This window comes from Mustela erminea, chromosome 5 (assembly GCF_009829155.1).
Source record: "Mustela erminea isolate mMusErm1 chromosome 5, mMusErm1.Pri, whole genome shotgun sequence".
Lineage (NCBI taxonomy): Eukaryota > Metazoa > Chordata > Mammalia > Carnivora > Mustelidae > Mustela > Mustela erminea.
This window is the reverse complement of record NC_045618.1, coordinates 61,705,317-61,724,230: the sequence shown is the minus strand read 5'-3', so window position 1 is coordinate 61,724,230 and position 18,914 is coordinate 61,705,317. Positions and strand designations below refer to the sequence as shown.

The window sequence follows — 18,914 nt, the reverse complement described above, 5'->3', positions numbered from 1 at the left end:
CAGAGTGTTTTTTCTCCCCCAGAAGTCTCCCACCCTTCCATGTCCCCCTCCCCAGCCTACTCCCAAATCCAGGAGCTCCGCCTTCTCCTCTGAGCCCAGACCCTCCCAGCTGGAGGGCTTGGCCCTTGCCCGGACACATCTACAGCTGGGAACTTGCAGAGCTGAGCCTGTGGCCCAGAAACTACAAAACTTGTATGTTTTTGCCTTGTTCCTGGCCTTGTTATTCATTTGACAGAGAGAGAGCACAAGTAGGCAGAGAGGTAGACAGAGGGAGAGGGAGAAGCAGGCTCCCCACTGAGCAGGGAGCCTGATGTGGGGCTGGATCCCAGGACGCTGAGATCACGAAGGCACACGTGTAACCGAATGGGCCACCCAGGCCCCCTATTCCTGGTCTTTTTAAAAGTTCCTTCTTGCTCTTTTTTGTCTTCCACCTACTTTATACTCATGTTATTTCATACTTTATAGAGACTTTTAAGCTGCTTTTAAATCCTTCCTCAGGAAGGCAAGGCATAAGCAAACAAAAACTAAGTAACCAACGATAAAATCAATAAAACCAGTCTCATTCTGGTACCTGGGGGCCCCTCATCTTCTCTATGATTCTCTCGAGACTGCCCTGCCCACACAGCCCCGTTTCTGTGGGCAGCAGTGTCACCCGCCCAGGCTCCCAGGACAGAAAACCTGCAGACTCTACTGACTCAGTTTCTCCCTTTTCATACTCCAGACTCCAAGTCTTGCAGTCTCTCCCTTCCCTAGATCTCAGAAGCTCTCTCCTCTTTTCCTTCCCCACTGTCTCCATCCCATCACAGAGTGGCATGGTCTGAAGGTTTGTTTCTTACTGGAATATACGTGGATACTTTTTCAAACCAGTAACTTTTTATTACAAAAGCAATAGACATTTCTTATAGAAAATGTAGAAAATGCAGGCTGACCAAAGGGAAACAAAGAACACCTGTAATTTTATCAATGAGAGGGAACATTTGGTTAAATACCCTTTTTTAGTTTTGTTCTAAACATATAGCACCCCTTTTAAAACTCTGTCACAAGGAGCTTCTTGATTTCTTTCTTGCTTTATTTTCTTGGTCATCTTGGTTCCGGGATCCACTGATGGAACCCCCAGATGACCCTGTAGTTGGGGGTTAGAAAAGGCAGATGTTCTGGGGGACACTGTGAGAGAGTCTGGACCCAACCCGCCTCCCCTCCTTCCCCCCAACCTGGACTTCTGGGGTTGGGACTATCAGATAGGGCTACTGACAGCACCTGCTTCAAGGGGAACTGGAAAGTGCCTTCCCAGGCTGTAGTATAGCAGATGGGTGGGGAAGGGAGGGGTCTTGTACAATAGGGCAAACCACTCCTGATTCAGGGTTGTTTTCTTAAGTGGGCAGGGATGATTTCAGGAGAAACAATTCAGTTTTGTCAGTGTTTATTGGAACTGTTGGGATCAATAAATTTTAGAGAAAACTCCCCAATATTGGAAGATATGTTGGGTTAGAGGGGATAAGATGATGTGGGTCCCAAAGTTGAATGAATGCCAGGAGTGGTGGGCTGGCTAGAGGCTATGGATGGCTCAGTGTCTGCCCAGCTCAGGAGAACCCAAACTCAGTGCCTGGTTTGCTGTAGGAATGTGAGCCCCAGATTGCCAGTCTCCCAAGTTTTCACAAAAAGCTAGAAAAGCAGATTTAAAAAAAAAAAGAATTTTCCTGAATCTTTAAATGTTAGTAACTAATCAAAGAAGCTAAACCGCTGTTTGCATCAAAGCATGATTGGCTGCCAGCATAGAACTTTTCCATTAGCTTTCCTTCACATCTAATGTACTTTACACAGGTTACCCTCATTTACTTGGTGTGGCTTTTCTCCCTCTTTTCCTCTCCCATCGTGTGACCTCTAGTGATATGACCAGCTTACCTAACCACTCCTTAAAGCTGAGTTTGAATCGTTCCTTCCCCGGCTCAAATCTGTCTTCACCAACATATTCACCAATATTGCCTCTCTCCACCAGGCTCCTGGCTTTCCCTCTCAGGGTTTGAGTCAAATTGAGCAGCTCATTGGTCAAAATGAGACCCATGGTCTTCACTGCCTGGCTTTTGCTCACTATGATTTGTTGTGCCTGAAACACCCACACCCGCCTGCTCATCTCTTTTTATAACTCTCCCATGAAGCCATTTCTCAACATCCCTCTTAATTTCCATGGCTTGACCAGCCTCCATTGTATTCAACAGCCTTTTGTTAGACACTTTGTATCGCCAAGCATGGCCTGGCATGGGGGACACTGAGGTAAATAAGACTCCATCCCTGTGGCACTTGACTGGCTCAGAGGAGCATATGACCCTTGATCTTATGGTCGTGAGCTCAAGCCCCGTATTGCGTACAGAGATCACGTAAATAAATGAACTTACTATTAAAAAAAAAAGAAGAAGAAGCCCATCCCCAGGCCTGCCAGAGGAGCCTCCTCCAGATGAGGGCAGACCTACACTACCACGGGCCACGCATGCCCCAGAGCTGTACACAGCGCAGGAGAGTGGAGAGGGCAGCAATGGGCTTTGGCTAGAGAAACAGCAAACACTTTTTGAGCTTCATCATGAGGAGTAGAGGCTTTCTGGGGGAAAGGCATTTGAAGTAGGGTCAACAGCCTGTGCAAAGGAATGGAGATGTGCAAGTTCTGAGAAAGGGTGGTCATGGAAAAGAGGATGGCTGGGAAAGTCACCGAAACAAGCGATTTGGGAACCAATCTGTTTCTAACAGTATTTGCATTCCTTTTGCTTGCGCTCCAGTGTAAGTTCTAGAAGAGTGGAGGTTGTGTCTCAGCTTTTGTGGTTCCACATCTGCTGCCTGCCTGGGACTGTGTACCCTTGCTCAAACGCTTTCTGCGAAAACACAGCGCCTGGTAGTGGTGAGAGTGCCCCCTAGCGGCCGCTGTGAGCTCCTTCTTCCCGTTGTCCGAGCTGACCGGGCAGAATCCTCCCTGCACCCCTGATCTTACCGGAGATGGCACTTTGTCTGGCATCGTCTCACCTCATCTCCACCCCTCCCTAAGAGGGGGATGTTCCTTTCCGTCCAAAAAACAATTAAGCATTTATTTTTCGTTGATCACTGTTGGAGGCATTGGGCTACAGAATTTCATGAGTCATTCATCACCTCAGCCTTGGAGGTGCTGCAGAAATCCAAGGGATAATGGGGGTTATCCCCAGGGCTAGGGGCACTAGAGGAACCGAAACCATTTTGAGTCTTGAAGGATAGATGAATGGCTGGCAGAGTTGGAAGCCAAAATTCAATATCCTCTGAAATGTGGGGGCACCAGAGTAACGAGACTTGCCCCTGCCGTCTATCTACTACCATTTACTAAGGTCATGGAGGGGATGTGGGGTGATGGAGACCCGAGACTACAAAGATACTGTCTGTTGTCTCCAGGAGTTCACAACCTAGAGGGAAGACAGAGAGAAGGGAGCACTCTCTGCTCAGGGGGTGTCTCCCACCTGAGCGAGCGTGGGAGCCTTTGGGGAAGAACAATTCGGCCAAAAGTTGAGAAGTAGGATGTGGTCCAGGTTGAGTGCGCGACAGTTACAAGAACATAGTAGTGTGTTAACAGTCAAAAGGAGGCTCATCCTGGGGTGCTAGAAAGGTTCTGCTTTTTAAAAAGATTTTATTTATTTGAGAGAGCGAGCAAGCAAGCATGAGGGGGAGGTCAAAGGGAGAAGCCGACTCCCGGCTGAGCAGGAAGCTCGTTGCAGGACTCCATCCTGGGACTCCAGGATCATAACCTGAGCTGAAGGCAGTCACTTAACTAACCGAGGCCGCCAGGCGCCCAAGGTTCTGCTTCCTGATCCGGGTGCTTGCCTCCTGGATGCATGTGGTTATGGAAATTCATGGAGCTGTACACTTCCGGGAGTCAAATATGTGCCCTTACCTGCAATCATTTGTAGCCCCCAACCTTTCACATCTTCATGTTTTAAGATTTAGAGAGAGCATGGGCAGGACGGGCAGAGGGAGAGTAAGAGAGAAACCCAAGTAGACTCCATTCCAAGCTTGGAGCCTGAAGCTGAGCTCAATCCCATGACCCTGAGGTCATGACCTGAGCTGAAACCAAGAGCTGGATGCCCAACTGACTGTGCCCCCCAGGTGCTCCTCCATGTTATTTTTCTGTACAGCAATTATTATAGTCCAAAAGTATCTCTTAGGTAAGACTAGGAGCCATGTTAGGATTTGAACCCGGTCCTCAGTACCTATAGGACCCTGGGAACTCTGCTGAGTCAGCATCCTGGAAAATGGGGGATAATAATAGTACCTTCCCTCATCACAGGGCTGGGTGCCAGGAAGAACTTAAGATACATAAAGCACTTACGCAATGCTTCCTGCATGCTTGACAATATCCGATTGGAGGTGTAGGGCACATAGAAGCTCAATATATTATTTGTTTAAGAAATTAATGAAAGGATTTTTTGTTTTTGTTTTTGTTTTTTAAACCAAACAAAAACTGGCTGAAACACAGCGGGGTATGGGGTGGAGTACCTCAGTTAAAGGCCCTTGGGCAGGAGCTCAAAGCCTGGGGAGCAGTTACACTCCTGTAAAGAGGCCAAAACTTCTTTGGTGGGGGGGGGGTGCAGGGGAGACAGCGGTGACCTAGGCCCCCACACCAATAGGAGTGAAGACCCAGAGCTCAACGCCATGCTCCCTCCCTGCCCCTGAGTTCCCCACTACACACAGCACTCAGGATCTGCCCTGGCAACCAAGCAGGCTTGACATGGCTCAAACCAGGAAGACATAATGCTACCAGGCAGCATAGCAGCCTCCCTGGGCCCCCTTCTTCCATGGCCCTCTCACCCCTCCCCTCTAGTGGTCAAACTCCGCAATTCTTTCCACCCTCAGGGGCTGAGGGCAGTTTCGGGAAGGGTGGGAAAACCTGCTAAGCAAGGTGGCCAAAGCGGGAACCACCAAACCGGTTGTACAGGGCGGTCCTATTCTACCGCCTCCCCCCTTCTCCTGCCCCACAGAGCAGAGGCAGCAGCCTCACAGAACCAACCATTTTATTACCCTGTGGGTGGACTGGGGCCTGTGGAAGGCAGGGGAGCGGGTGGGGGTGTGATGCCTGAGAGCCCTGGGGCATGTGGGGAGGACACAGCTGCTGCTGGCTGGTGGGGCCAGGCCTCATTCTTGGAGGAAGGGAAGAGGCAGCCTCTTTCCACTCCTCTTACCCATCCCCATGACATTAAATAAACAAAAAAGCAACTTTACAGCACAAAATATACAGGGACGTCCTTGACCCTAGCCCTGGTCTGTGCAGAGTGGGAAGAGGAGGGCTGGGGGGGGTCTCCAGTTTCTGACATTACCACAGGCCCCTTCCCAATGCCACAGGGTGGGGACAGGCCACTGTGACCAAGAAACAAAACTCCAACTTCTTCTGAAATCCTAGGCAAACAGGTCCATCTGTGTGTGGGACTTGGCTCAAAGGTTTTCGGCTCCTCCTAGCTTTGTCAGGAATGGGAGGCCGAAGCTTCGTTGAGATGTCTCCCAGAGGGGCTAGAGCCCTGCCTCAGAAGCAGAGTGGGCCTGGGAACCAGGCTGTAGGAGTCTGGTCCCGCAGTTTTCCCTGGCCCAGGCTTCCATCTTGGTGAGGAGGAAGCAGGGACAGGCAAGAGCTGGAAAGAGACTGCGAGAGCCCCAGGCTCAGAGGGGCCGGGTGGTATGGTTATAGACCAGGTGCTCCGTGTCCTCTGTGGTGGAGACCGTAGAGTTGGCAGGGGTAGGGGGCTGAGGGTGGTGGTGTTGGCGGCGGTGGCGGTATCTGTGGAGGCCCTTCCTCTGGTCCTTGAAGAAGCAGTAACCCAACAGGGCTGCCACCACCACGATGCAGGTGACCAGGAGGACTGCAATGGCCACCTCCACGGAGCCTGGGGGAAGAAGGGGCATAATGGAGGCAAGCTCCCAAGGCCTGCTCAGCTCTGATGCCCACCCCCACTCTGTGCAGATGGACCGAGTCAGATGGATGCCAGGTGTGGAATGGCCTCCAGCGAATGAGCAGCTGGGTTCCATCAGGAGCTCAAGGAAAGGCCTGGAACTCTGATGGCAAACATATGACATGCACTTTCCCATGCTTCCTTCCTCTGCTTGTGGCTATGGGCACTCTGTCCCTTTAGCCAACCTCAGGATCCTTCTCGACACAGGTTTCAGCAGTCAGCACTGATCACATGGAGCTAATCCTGGGGAGGACACCCACCCGTCCGTGAGAGGGCAGACCAGGGCTCACCTATGTTAGGAATGGGGGTTTCCCGCCGGAGCCCAAAAACATCCTTCTCTACAAAAGGATGAGGAGAGAAACAAGTCAATACTCAAGGCTCTGAGACTCAGCTGCTCCTCAGCACCCCAGACCACCCACTGCCACCCTCCGCCACCCCCATTCCGGGTACTCTGATGATGAGCCAGGACTGGCCCAGGCCTGGAGACAGAGCACAGTGTTCTAGCTGAGCCCTTTCCCGCCCTGCCTCCTGAGCCCCACTGCCCAGCTCACTGGAGACACCACGACAGGACGCAAGACACTGCTGCTCCTCCTCAAAGTTGTTCTTGTTGCCGTAGCAGCCACCATAGGTAAAGCGGGCACAGCGTTCACTGAAGGGGTTGTAGTACCAGCGTGGAATGTTCTCCTGGCAAAGGCCAGTGTCTGGCAGGTCCACACAGTGCCCTGGGGGGTACAGAGCAGGCCAAGGGGTGAGCAGGTCCATGGGGGGCCTCCCTGCTGCCATTCACCAGGCTCCACAGGGTCACTGCTTCCTACCTCATGCTGAGACACAGGGAGGGCTTCAGGGGGCCCCAGACCAGCTGGCCCTTCTGGCAGTTTTGCCAGAAGCAAGGAAGACAGATCCGGGACAATTTTAGGTCTAGAAATACCCTCCACTGACTTGTGTAACTGTTTTTTTCATTGTTATTTAATTATTTATTTAATTATTTATTTATTTTCATTTTCTTTAACACTGGATGGTCTATCTTTTTTTTTTTTTTTTTTTTTTGGATGGTCTATCTTTTAACAAAGAAGGCTCAGGATCTGAGCCCTATCGGGGCTAGGGCTAAAATTTATTAACATTTTTTTAAAAGATTTTATTTATTTGAAAGACAGAGATCACAAGTAGGCAGAGAGGCAGGCAGAGAGAGAGGACTGGAAGCAGGCTCCCTGCCAAGCAGAGAGCCGAATTCAGGGCTCGATCCCATGACCCTGGGATCATGACCTGAGCTGAAGGCGGCAAAGGCTTTAACTCATTGAGCGACCCAGCACCCCTATTAACATTGTTTTATTATGGCTATTTTATTTTATTTTTTATTTATTTTTTTATTTATTTTAAAGATTTTATTTATTCATTTGAGAGAGACAGTGAGAGAGAGCATGAGCGAGGAGGTGGTCAAAGAGAGAAGCAGACTCCCCACGGAACTGGGAGCCCCATGTGGGACTCGTCCCGGGATCATGACCTGAGCCGAAGGCAGTTGTCCAACCGACCCACCCAGGCGTCCCTATTATGGCTATTTTAATAGTTCATCTCGATTTGCAGCATGTAATAGTGGCTTTCCATATATGCTAGTGAGATGACATTTCCTTTAATACATTGTTTGTTTATTTATAATACATTAAGTTTAAAAAGTACTTGACTTTGGGCACCTGGTGGCTCAGTTGGTTAAGCGTCTGCCTTCGGCTGAGGTCATGATCTCGGGGTCCTGGGATTGAGCCCAGGATACTAGGATTCCTGCTTGCTCGGTAGGAAATCTGCTTTTCTCTCTCTCGCTGTCTCTGCCCCTCCTTCCTGCTCATTCTCTCTCTCTTTCTCTCAAGTAAATTAACTCTTTTTTTTTTTTTTTAAGATTTTATTTATTTATTTGACAGAGAGATCACAAGTAGGCAGAGAGGCAGGCAGAGAGGGAAGCAGGCTCCCCACTGAGCAGAGAGCCCGATGCGGGGCTTGATCCCAGGACGCCGAGATCATGACCTGAGCCGAAGGCAGAGGCCCAACCCACTGAGCCACCCAGGCGCCCCTCAAGTAAATTAACTCTTAAAAAAACAAAGTACTTAGTACTTAGTACTTTATAGGAAAAATGCTTAGTAAATCACGTCTCGGTTATATGCAGGCATGGTTCAATCTCTGAAGGTGTTACGAGGAGGACCCATGCTTGGGAAACATGGAAATGAAGAGAGCTTAGTTGCCCACCAGCTTTCTACCTGCAGGGGACACACCCAGCAGGCCCCTCAGGCACCCTGGAGCAGTGAGGGAAGACAGCAGTGCGGGCCTCTGTCCCGACCCTGGGCACGGGGAGAATCTCACCTTTGTCACTGCGGAAGTGGATGTTCTGGAGCTCCTCGAAGCCATTGGTGTCTGCAAAGATGAAAGTTCAGAGGCCCAGGCCCCACAGGGGTCTCCCCCGGGGTGCAGGGTGCACAGTGCAGGCCTCCCCCACCCTGGCCCACCACCCCTCCCTCTCCTAGGCCTCACATTTCTCACAGGTGGCCTCGTCGGAGGCATCAGGGCAGTCGGGAGTGTCGTCACACTCCAGGAAGCTGTCAATGCAACAGCCGTTGCGGCAGCGGAACTCGGCGGGGTGACAGGTGCCAGAGCACACTGGATGGGGCAGGACAGCAGTAAGAGTGAGGTCAGGCTCAAGCACAGGTCACCAGGTACCAAGAGTCCATCATCGACCTGGCCTCCTCTACCCCAACATGGCATTATGACATGTCCCCTGCTCCACGACTGGCGCCCCCGCCCCCCACAAGCCCTCCCGCACACAAACTGGGCAGATCTTGACAGGGTGCTGGGCAGCAAGGGGTGGGACACTTGTGGTCCTTCCACATCTTATGAGGGCAGGAATGGACTGGGCAAAGGGAGCTGGGGCGGCGACAAAGCCAAGGTGAGGTGAGGTGAAAGCCGAGGTGAGGGGAATGGGGAAAGGAGCAAAGCTCACCCGGACCGTGCCTTTCCAGTGAGGGGCCTAGAAGAAAGAGAACAGATGAGTGAGGAGTCAGTGCCAGGTCCCGGCAGGAATGAGCTGACAGGGGCGCGCCTGGAAATGGAGGACTCCCCCGCCCACTGCCCTGACCTTCGGAGAGACCACCCACGGGGAAAGTCACCTGAGCCCCAAAGCTACCCCCTAAAGGCCCACCTTGCACATCCCTGCAGGCTAGCTTGCACTCCTCTTCCCGAAGATAGTTGTTCTTATTGCCCAAGCAACCTCCATAAACGAAACTCTTGCAAATCTGTTCTTTGGGGTCGTAGTACCAGCGGGGGAAGGAACCGCGGCAGCGGCCCACCTTGCTGGACGCGAGGCAATATTCTGGGGGGAAGGGAAAGCTTGTGAGGGGCCCCATCAACAGAGAGGGCTGGCTCCACGAACGGCCTCCCTACCCCCTCCCTCACCTTCTGTCTGCTTGGGGGATAGCACAGTAACTGTGACATTGGTCATGCTCTCTGGCTGGTTGGAATGGGTCGCTGTCAGCTGGAACACGTAGGTGCCTTCCTTGAGTCCCCACAGCTTCACCTGGTCCGGCTCATTCTTCTACACACAGGAAGAGCCGTGAGGCTGGGACCCCGGATGCCGTTGGGCTGCCCCAGGTCCTCCCTGCCACACAGCCACCCCCAAAGGGAGGGCACAGGGGCTTGGTATTAGGGGGATCCTTGATTTCTATCCACCCCACCCATCTGGAAGCTCAGACTGGCCTGTGGCCCTGGAGAGCTGAAGTGGGAGTCAGGGAGCCAGTCCAGTGTCTCACCTCTATTCTGATATCTGTGTCACCCTGTAGTAGATACCAATCTGTGTTCTCCATGTCCTTCAGCACCAAGGGATCCTGGGGCTGCACCTTCAAGTCTATGCCTGCCCGGACCTTGGGGATCCGGGACGCTGAAGAGGAAGGTAAGGTCAGGTCAACTCTCACAGCATGAACCAGAGCTCTCCTGAAGTGGGGAACAATACGGAGCCACACAGGGGCTCAGCAGCATGCGCATGGCCCAGGCAGGGGCTCACAACTAAATCAGCATCTTGCCCTCTTTTTAGATGTGTCTTTGATATACTGAAGGCATCTTTTTTTTTTAAGGATTTTATTTATTTATTTGAGAGAGTGAGAGAGAGAGCATGAGCAGGGGAGAAGGGGCAGAGGGAGAGAAGCAGGCTCCCTGCTGAGCAAAGAACCCAACACGAGGCTCAATCCCGACCCCGGGATCATGACCTGAGCTCAAGGCAGATGCTTAAGCGACTGAGCCACCCAGGCACCCCCTGAAGGCATTTTTAGTGTAAAACCGCTTCTGGAAGCAAAATACGGAACAGCATGTGCCATTTGATCACAAGTAAGGAAAAAATATACACAACAGAGGAGCTTATTCCCATTTTCTGTAACAACCAGGTACTTGTGCTAACTGCTTTAAAAAGTTAAAGTAAGGGGCGCCTGGGTGGCTCAGTGAGTTAAAGCCTCTGCCTTCTGCTCGGGTCATGATCCCAGGATCCTGGGCTCAGCCCCGCATCCAGCTCTCTGCTCAGCAGGGTGCCTGCTTCCTCCTCTCTCTCTGCCTGCCTTTTTGCCTGCTTGTGATCTCTGTCTGTCAAATAAATAAATAAAAATCTTAAAAAAAAAAAGTTAAAGTAACAATATTTTTTGAAAAGCCAAGTAACAGTATTACCCCTCATTCTGCTGGTCTGGATTGCTGACTGGGAAGGCCAGCCTGGTAGAGGTCTGAAGCACAGAGTCCTTGGGCAGCAACATGGCAAGCCTTGGTGTCCCAGAGCTCGCAGTCATGGGAGGAGAGTGCCTGCCTCTGGCACCGCAGACGGACTCTGCCTCCCCCTTACGAGGGGTCTTCAGGGAGTCACACCCTCCCTCAGTCTGACAATGCCTGTTCCAGCGGCCTCCCCCAGTCTCAAGTTAGGGGCTTGGAGAAACAAGATCAAAGCAGGATTCCTGCCTGTACTAGGATGAATGCTGGGACCCAGACTACATATCTATGTCTAACTCCAGAACTTGTCAATGTGACCTTCTCTGGAAAAAGGGTCTTGGCAGAAGCAACAAAGTTAAGCATCTCCATATGAGATCATTCGCGGTTAGGCCGCGAAGCTGGCTAGGCCGATCCAATGACACGTGTCTTTACAGAAGACAGAAGAGGAGAAAACAGAGTGAAGGGAAGCCGTGTGAAGACGGAGTTAGAGACGAGAGTGATGCAGCTGCAGCCAAGGTACATCTGGAACCGCCGGGAGCTGGAAGAGGCCAGGAAGCCTCCTCCCCAACTCTTCAGGGAGACATGGGCCCTGCCAACACCTGGATTCTGGACTGCTGGCCTCTCAGACTGTGCGACAATAAAATTCTGTGATTTGGGGACACCTGAGTGGCTCAGTTGGTTGGAGGACTGCCTTTGGCTCAGGTCATGATCCCGGAGTCCTGGGATTGAGTCCCGCATCGGGCTCCCAGCTCCACGGGGAGTCTGCTTCTCTCTCTGACCTTCTCCTCGCTCATGCTCTCTCTCACTATCTCTCTCTCTCTCAAATAAATAAATAAAATCTTAAAAAAAAAAAATTTCTGTGATTTGAAGTCACCCAGTTTGTAGTACTTTGTTTCAGCAGCTACAGGAAGGGAGACACTGCCTTTGAGGGGACTCCAGTCCTGCTGGGCAGATGACACTGAGCACCAGGAAGCAACATGGGAGAAAAGACCAGTCAAGATGAAGCAATGCGTGGTGTGTGTCCCAGACAAGGAAGCGGACACGCCAAGTGGGGAGAGGCCACAGGAAGTCAGAGCCCCAGTCGACAGCGGAGTAATGAGTTTCTAATTCTTTAATTTTTGTCTTCTTTTTTTTTTTTTTTGGTTTGGTTGTGGGGAAGAATGTGCTGTGCTACTGATAACAGCAGAAAACGTGAGCCAAAAAAAGGAGCTGGGGTTTCGCAAGGTAGGTCTGGAGGACAAGAAAGAAGCCAGCGCGGTGAGACATACCTCAAAGCACTCTCAATGCGGAGCCAGAGCACGGGGACACAGCAGAAATGACATTCAAACATTTAAGAACTGGCGCTACAGGAAGGGAACAGCCATGGCCATGAGCAGGGGCAGAGTCCTGGAGGCCAGGGCTGCACCAGACATGGACTTCCTAGATGCATGATCGAGGTCCAGGAGTCTGGAGGAAGGGGCCCTCCTGAGCTCCTGGATATAGCAAGTGATCCCGCCGTCCTGAATTACTTCCCCCCCTTTTAAAAGAAAAAATTTATTCATTATTTGACTGAGAGTGAGAGTACAAGCAGGGAGATAGAGGGAGAGGGAGAAGCAGGATCCCCACTAAGCTGGGAGCCCGATATGGGGTTCGATCCCAGGACCCTGGGATCATGACCTGAGCCGAAGGCAGCAGACACTTAAACAACTTAAACGACTGAGCCATGCAGGTGCTTCCCCCCTCCTTTAAGATTTTATTTATTTGTCAGAGAGGAGCACACCAGGGGGAGCGGCAGAGGGAGAAGCAGGCCCCCCACTGAGCAGGGAGCCCAATGCGGGAACCGATCCTAGGACCCTGGGATCGTGACCTGGGCTGAAGGCAGATGCCCAGCTGACTGAGTCACCCAGGCTTCCCACCTTGAATTACTTCTCTGAAGCGAGGAGGCCAGTGAGGGGACCAGCACAGCAGTTCAGGGCATGTGCGAAGGGAATACTTGGAATTACAGGGAATGGAAAGGAGGATGTGGTAAGAATGTCGGACAGGCACTGGCAGGTGGAAAAGAAGCCAGGACGCAGATAGAAAGGAAACCCAATCTAGAGGGAACCTGTGGGGTTCAATCAGAGAAGCTGAACTTGAGGAAGGGAAGACCACTGAGAGGAGTGACCAGCGGACAGCAGAAGTGTGCATGCGAGCTCCAGAGAGGCCAGAGATAGAGAGAGATATGGAGCTGGGTTTACTGACAAAGCTTCCAAGAGTTTAATGTCTCCTGGTGACCGTATCATCATCTACAGTAGGAATTGACCAACTTTGGCCTGCAGGCCAAATCTGGCCCACTACCCGTTATATTTTTAGATGGTTGAAAAAAATCAGAAGATTAGTATTTTTTTTTTTAAGAATTTATTTATTTATTTGACACAGAGAGAGAGATCACAAGTAGGCAGGGAGGCAGGCAGAGAGAGAGGGGGAAGCAGGCTCCCTACGGAGCAGGAAGCCTGATGCGGGACTTGATCCCAGGACCCGGAGACCATGACCTGAGCCGAAGGCAGAGGCTTTAACCCACTAAGCCACCCAGGCGCCTCAGAAGATTAGTATTTTGTGACTCGGGAAAGCACCTAAATTTCAAATGTGCATCCATGAATTGGAATACAGCTTCACCTGTTCGGTTATATATCGTCAACGGCTGCTTTCGTGTTATAAGAGACTGAAGTGGCCGGAACAAAGATTATATGGGCCACAAAGCATAACATGATTCCTATTTGAACCTTAACAGGAAGCTTGCTGACCCTTGATCTAAGTCACCTGCGTTCCTAACCATCATTCACAACTGCATTCTTGCCCCTTTCCAGATCAGAAAACTGACACCAGAGAGGTTCAATGAATTGCCCGGGGCCACTCAGTTTTTGAACAGAAGAGCTGGGATCTGGACCCTGGTCTATCTGACTCCATAGCTCTTTCTAAGACACCATGCTGTAAGTCACCCATCTACTTGTAAGTGTGATTGTGACTACTTTTCATAATCTCAGGGTTGTTTTAACTTAGGCAGTACATATGTAGGATAAAAAATTCAAAAAGTACAAAAGACGGGCACCTGGGTGGCTCAGTGGGTTAAGCATCTGCCTTTGGCTCAGGTCATGATCTCAGGGTCCTGGGATGGAGCCCCGCACCCAGCTCCCTGCTCAAAGCGGAGTCGGCTTATCACTCTGCCCCTCCCCTCCTGCTCCTACTCTCTCAGATAAATAAACTTTTTTTTTTTTTAAAAGATTTTATTTATTTGACAGAGAGAGACAGCCCAAGAGGGAACACAAGCAGGGGGAGTGGGAGACCCATTCATACTATTTTGTGTGTGTTTGTGAGTATCAAGAGAGATAGTACTGAATTCAGAAGCATGCGAGATCTCTTTCATGGTTTTCCCACAGTATGTTTTGGAAATCATTCCATAGCAACATGGAAACAATCTCCTTTTATTTCTGGCTGCACAGTACTCAGTATATGAATGCACCATAACTTACAACTTAATTAACAAGTACACCGGTCTCCTCTTGATTTAGATTCTTTTTTTCTTTCCTCTCCCTTCCCTACTAAGAACTAAACCATACTGCCTCAGGTTTATTATTATTATTAAAACAGCATTACCATATGCAATTATAGGCTGTGATGATGGACATTTAGATGGTTTCCAATTCTTCACTGTTATAAACAGTGAGTAACTGGCTGGTAAGTTGGTTTACACACATGTAAGTATGGCCACAAGATGAATTCCTGCAAGTGGAACTGTGTTGGGGGCTATGTGCATTTACTGGGGTTGGTTTTTTTTTTTTAGTATTTTATTTTTTGACAGATCACAAGGAGGCAGAGAGACAGGCAGAGAGAGCGGGGGTGGAGGGGGCAGGCTCCCTGCTGAGCAGAGAGCCAGATGTGGGGCTCTATTCCAGGATCCTGAGGTCATGACCTGAGCTAAAAGCAGAGGCTTAACCCACTGAGCAACCCAGGTGCCCCCATTTACCGGGTTTTTTAAAAGTTTTTATTTATTTATTCATTTAAGTAATCTTTATACCCTGTGTGGGGCTTGAACTCACCATCCTGAGATCAAGAGTTGCACGCTGTTCGGACGGAGTCAGCCAGGCATCCCCTTTTACAGTTTGGATGGATATTGTTGAACTGCCCTCTAGTAAGGCTCTACAGAGAGTTATGTCAAGCGTTGAGAGTGAATTGAAAGGAGAAGAGAAGGTAAGAGATAAGAACGCTAGTGGGAGGCTGAGTCACAGAGATTCCTCTTTGATGAGGCAGACTCACACAGGGTGGACCCAAGGGGGAAGACCAGGACACACAGGGCCAGTGAAGGGATGGGAGGAGAGAGTTTCCACAGAAATGCATATCACACACAGGTGTGGAGGCCTAGAAGAATGAGAAAAGGAGGCCCTGGCTTCCCGGGAATGTGGGGAAACAGAACCAGAAGAGTAGGAAAGAAAAGCCCCTGTCTGGACGGAACCCACACTCTGGGGGCCTGGCTGGCAATCAGCAAAGGGTCCAAGAGGGACAGGTTCTGGGGTGACCTCTGAGACAAGGCCACGGGGGTGCCTCCCTCGTTACATTTTTCAGAAAGCTGAAGCCAAGACACCCGCCAGTCTCCCTAACAGACAAACAGGCTAGCCCCAGTGGACAGTGGAGTGATGCTCCAGGCCTTGGGCCAAACCAGCCACATCCACCCAGCCCCAGGCCCTGGGAGCAAGGGGCAGATGCTCCACCCTTCCACTCCCTACTTCCTACCCCCTCAAGAGGACAAAGGGCCAGAGTGGCCATAAAGCCAGCCCCTCCCACTGCTGCCAGGCCTCAGGTCTCCAGGAAACAGACTCCTCCTCCTAAGCCACTCCTCCAACAGAAAGAGGGGGAGGGCAAGTGAGGGGAGTGCAGGAAGGACCAGGGTGCTCAGGAGGCCAAAGGAATCTGGACTGGACTGGCCTGGCCACAGACAGGGAAAGGGAACAAGCTAACCCACCCTGTCGAGGATTTCTCTACCCTGTGCAAGAATCAAAGGTTTAGATGCCCCGAGCCTCTGTCCACCTTGCCTGTCTTAATCCATCTGAGCCTCCAGGATGGCTTTGTCCAGCTTTTTCCCACCTCCAACCTCTAGCGAGGCTCATCTGAGAATGGACTCCTTGATACCAACTAGCTCCCCTCCACTCCCAGAGCACTGCAGCACCCTTAAAAATGGCCTGAAGCTCACACTCCGTTCACACCTTACCCAGCTTCCTCAGTGACCCAGGAAATCCCCACTCCACCCTGTGTTGTGCAAACAGGCCAGTCTGGAAGGGGGCAGGGGGATGGGGGTTTCCAAATGAGGAAGGTTGGTCTCAAGACCAGGGAGCCCCAACCAACTCATCTCCCTGACCAGAACCCAGAGTTTCAGGTTTGGGTTCTGGAGTGGGGCTCCCATGGACCCTCTGTCAGAGCAGGAAGGCACAAGCAGCTCAGGTCAATTAGTGTCATCACCACCTACACTCTGTGCCACTTCCTCGTGGAACAGGCTCAGGCCCTGGGCCAGTGGGATTCAGGTGGCCCAGCCTGGCCCAGAGATGGTACCCACTCTCCACCTTCCCCACCCGGAATTCTCATCCCACCGTTTCTCAGAGAGCCAGGAGAGCTACTGGAGGGACACGGAGAAGAGCAGGTCCTTAACCTGAGAGAGAGACACTGGCTCAGGAAAAAGCTAGACAGTCTCTTTTCCACTTTCCAGAACTGAGACCACCCCCAGACTGAGCACCAGCCCAGTCCTAGCCCCTAGGACTGTTATCGCCTGAGCTATTTTGGATCAGAGTGCTGGGTTTCTACCAGAAAAGGTGGTCTTATGCAGGAAAAACAGCACGGGCCTTTTGAAGATCCTGCCTGGGTTGAGTCCCATGTCTCCCATATATAAGCAGTGCTATCCTGGGCTAATTATTTAACACGGGAGTCAGTTTCCTAATCTAAAAAGTGGGCTGACGACTAATAGCACCCTTTTCAGAAGTGGCTGTCATGAGGCCGAAGTCGGAGGCTGAGTGGTACAGCCTTCTGTCAACTATCAAGTGCTAACAGAGGTTATCAGCTGTGACCCATCCCTGCCCTGGAGCCCCACCTGACCAGAGCAGTGGGAGAAAAAATGGGGAACGAGAGTCTCTGGAGGGGCCCTAATCCCAGTGCACTGCTCAGTCCCAGGAGGAAGGAAGAGCCCCCACCTTGCCCTTATCCCTGGAAGTAAACAAGGCTACCACATCCTCAGCTGGGAGAGCCCCAACTGGCTCACCGCGTCCACACACACCTGCCTGGACAGCTGACATCCCTCCCCTACCAGGTACACATACCAGTGGGCTGACTCACAGGGCAACCCTCTTCACCCCCACCCCAGAGCCTCTGGGTACTGTGCCCACAACACCATCCCTTCCCCTTCCCCCCCTGACCAGGCTTGTCTTTTAGCATCTGGGGTCTGGCCCTTTCTTCCAGACCACCAAAAGGCCAACAGATGGGGACAGGGGTGCAGACAGAAGCCAACCTGTCCCTGCCTGGCAGCAGAGCCGAAATTCTCCCCCAGGCTCACTGAACAGGGCCTCAAGGTGCCTAGAACAGTGCTCCGCAGGGGGTGCTTACCTAGTCACCCTGCGGCCTCCAGGCAACTCACTCCCTGACTGCGCATATCACGGTCAGGAACCAGGACTGGCAAGGAGCTGCCTCCTCTCTCCCTAACACACATCCAGGAGCACCAGCCCATTCAACATCCTGAATTCCCGACCCAGAGTCTGGGCTCTAGAATGTTTCCCCTCCCCACTCAAAGCCTGCCCTTTGTTTACTGCTTGTACTGCCTACTTCTAAGGAGCAGTCGGGGCAGAAAGATGCTCGCCTTCCCCAGGACTCCGTGACCTACCCCCTTTCTAAATTTCCCCCAAATCCATCCCACCCGTTTCCCTCGTCCTTACCGCCAAAACCCTGGGTCCGCAGCTCGCGGTAGGACTGGTAAACCTCCCGCGTGAGGTAGTTGATGAAGCCCTCCCTGGGAGCAAACTTGCACACGAAGTTCTGCTCGTAGAGGCAGTTCATTAGAAAGCAGGCTGCAATGGCGTCCTCCCCGCCGTCGGGCTGCAGCTCCACCAGCGCCAGGTTGCAGTTCTGGGTGGTGCAGCAGGCGCGCACGCAGTCCCAGCCGCGGCGCACGGTGGGGGAGCCCAGGAAGGTGGCCCCGTTGCTGACCGAGGCCTCCGTATCGAGCACGAAGGCAGGCACCCCGGCGGTAAAGCGCTCCAGGCAGGGGGCTCCCGTGGGCAGCCCGGGGGGCGCGGGCGGCGGCCCAGCCTCGGTGCCCAGGAGATCGAGCGCGCACAGGAGCCACACGGCGAATGCTGGGACGCGGGCCTGGGAGAGGCGGGCGCAGGCCATCATCCTCCCCTGGGCCGTCGCCATCCTCCCCACCGGGGTCACCTTCACTGCGCGGGCTTGTGGGCTCCGAGGGTGCTAGCGATCTGAAAGAGGGTAGGAGACGGGGAAGGAGACACACGGGATCAGCCCGACGCTTCAAGGGAGGCGAGCCGGCCGGGAGTTAAGTCAGGCGGAGGGATGGGGAGCACCCCGCGCCGGGGGAGTGAGGAAGGGGACGCGGGCCACGTCACGCACACTCCGGGTGAGCCCGCAGCCCGACCGACGGTCAGATGGACGGCTAAGGAGCCCACGTACCCGGACACACGCAGCAGCGCCGAACAAAGGACCGAACATGCTCCGAGCCCGCTCCGTCCCCGCCTCGCGCTCCGGGGCCCGGGTTACCTGCGCAGGTGAGTGGGGTGGGGCCCGGCCTGCAGAGGTTCCGGTCCCGGCTTCCTGCGCGGCTCCGGCCGCCGCTTCCGCCCCGGTGCCGGGTGCGCTGGGGCTCGGCCTCCTCCTCTTAAGGTTTCTGGTGAAACTGAGTCAGTGCGGCCGGGGCGGGGCGGACATTAACCCCGGCTCTGCCGGCCCCGCCCACGCCCGGTGCGCTCCGCCAGCCCAGCCCCGCCGAGCCTCGAGGAACCGCCGCCCCGCGGCCCCCGACTCTCCCGCGCGGACTGCTCCCCGCGGGGGCTCTGAGCGGCGCCCCTCCGGCCTGCTCTACGTCCGCTCCGCGGAGTCCAGGCTCGCGGCGGGGTCCCGCGCCCCAGAAGTACAGCCAGATCCCCGGGGGCCCGGACGCCGGCGGGACGCTGCAGCGAGGTCGCCCATTCGGGGGTCGGGCGCTCCGGGGCGGCTGCCTCCGGCTTCCCTTTCCGGTCGGGG

General features: G+C 53.0%; 1 protein-coding gene across 2 annotated transcripts; it reads right to left on the bottom strand.

Annotated features, from left to right (window-relative positions):
- Nucleotides 1–5,000: 5,000 nt before the first annotated feature.
- Nucleotides 5,001–18,524, bottom strand: SPINT1 (serine peptidase inhibitor, Kunitz type 1). Of its 2 annotated transcripts, none has more exons than XM_032343310.1 (11): nt 18,432–18,524; nt 17,594–18,133; nt 9,734–9,861; nt 9,381–9,519; nt 9,127–9,297; nt 8,929–8,955; nt 8,463–8,588; nt 8,295–8,345; nt 6,500–6,670; nt 6,239–6,286; nt 5,001–5,882 (listed from the first exon to the last, which is right to left on the bottom strand). In XM_032343310.1, the coding sequence occupies exons 2-11, from the start codon at nt 18,072–18,074 to the stop codon at nt 5,659–5,661; spliced, it is 1,566 nt and encodes a 521-aa protein (XP_032199201.1). In that variant the 5' UTR covers nt 18,075–18,133; nt 18,432–18,524; the 3' UTR covers nt 5,001–5,658. The 2 variants fall into 2 exon arrangements, with proteins under 2 accessions (XP_032199201.1, XP_032199200.1); XM_032343309.1 differs by having other exon boundaries at nt 18,345–18,437.
- Nucleotides 18,525–18,914: the final 390 nt, after the last annotated feature.

Excerpts from the sequence above, each read along its gene's own strand:
- SPINT1 (XM_032343310.1), bottom strand. The coding sequence starts at position 18,074 with ATGGCGACGGCCCAGGGGAGGATGATGGCCTGCGCCCGCCTCTCCCAG. Across the intron at positions 9,862-17,593 it reads GCGGACCCAGGGTTTTGGCG|CGTCCCGGATCCCCAAGGTC; the intron begins GTAAGGACGAGG and ends CTTCCTCTTCAG. Across the intron at positions 8,589-8,928 it reads ACTGGAAAGGCACGGTCCGG|TGTGCTCTGGCACCTGTCAC; the intron begins GTGAGCTTTGCT and ends TGCCCCATCCAG.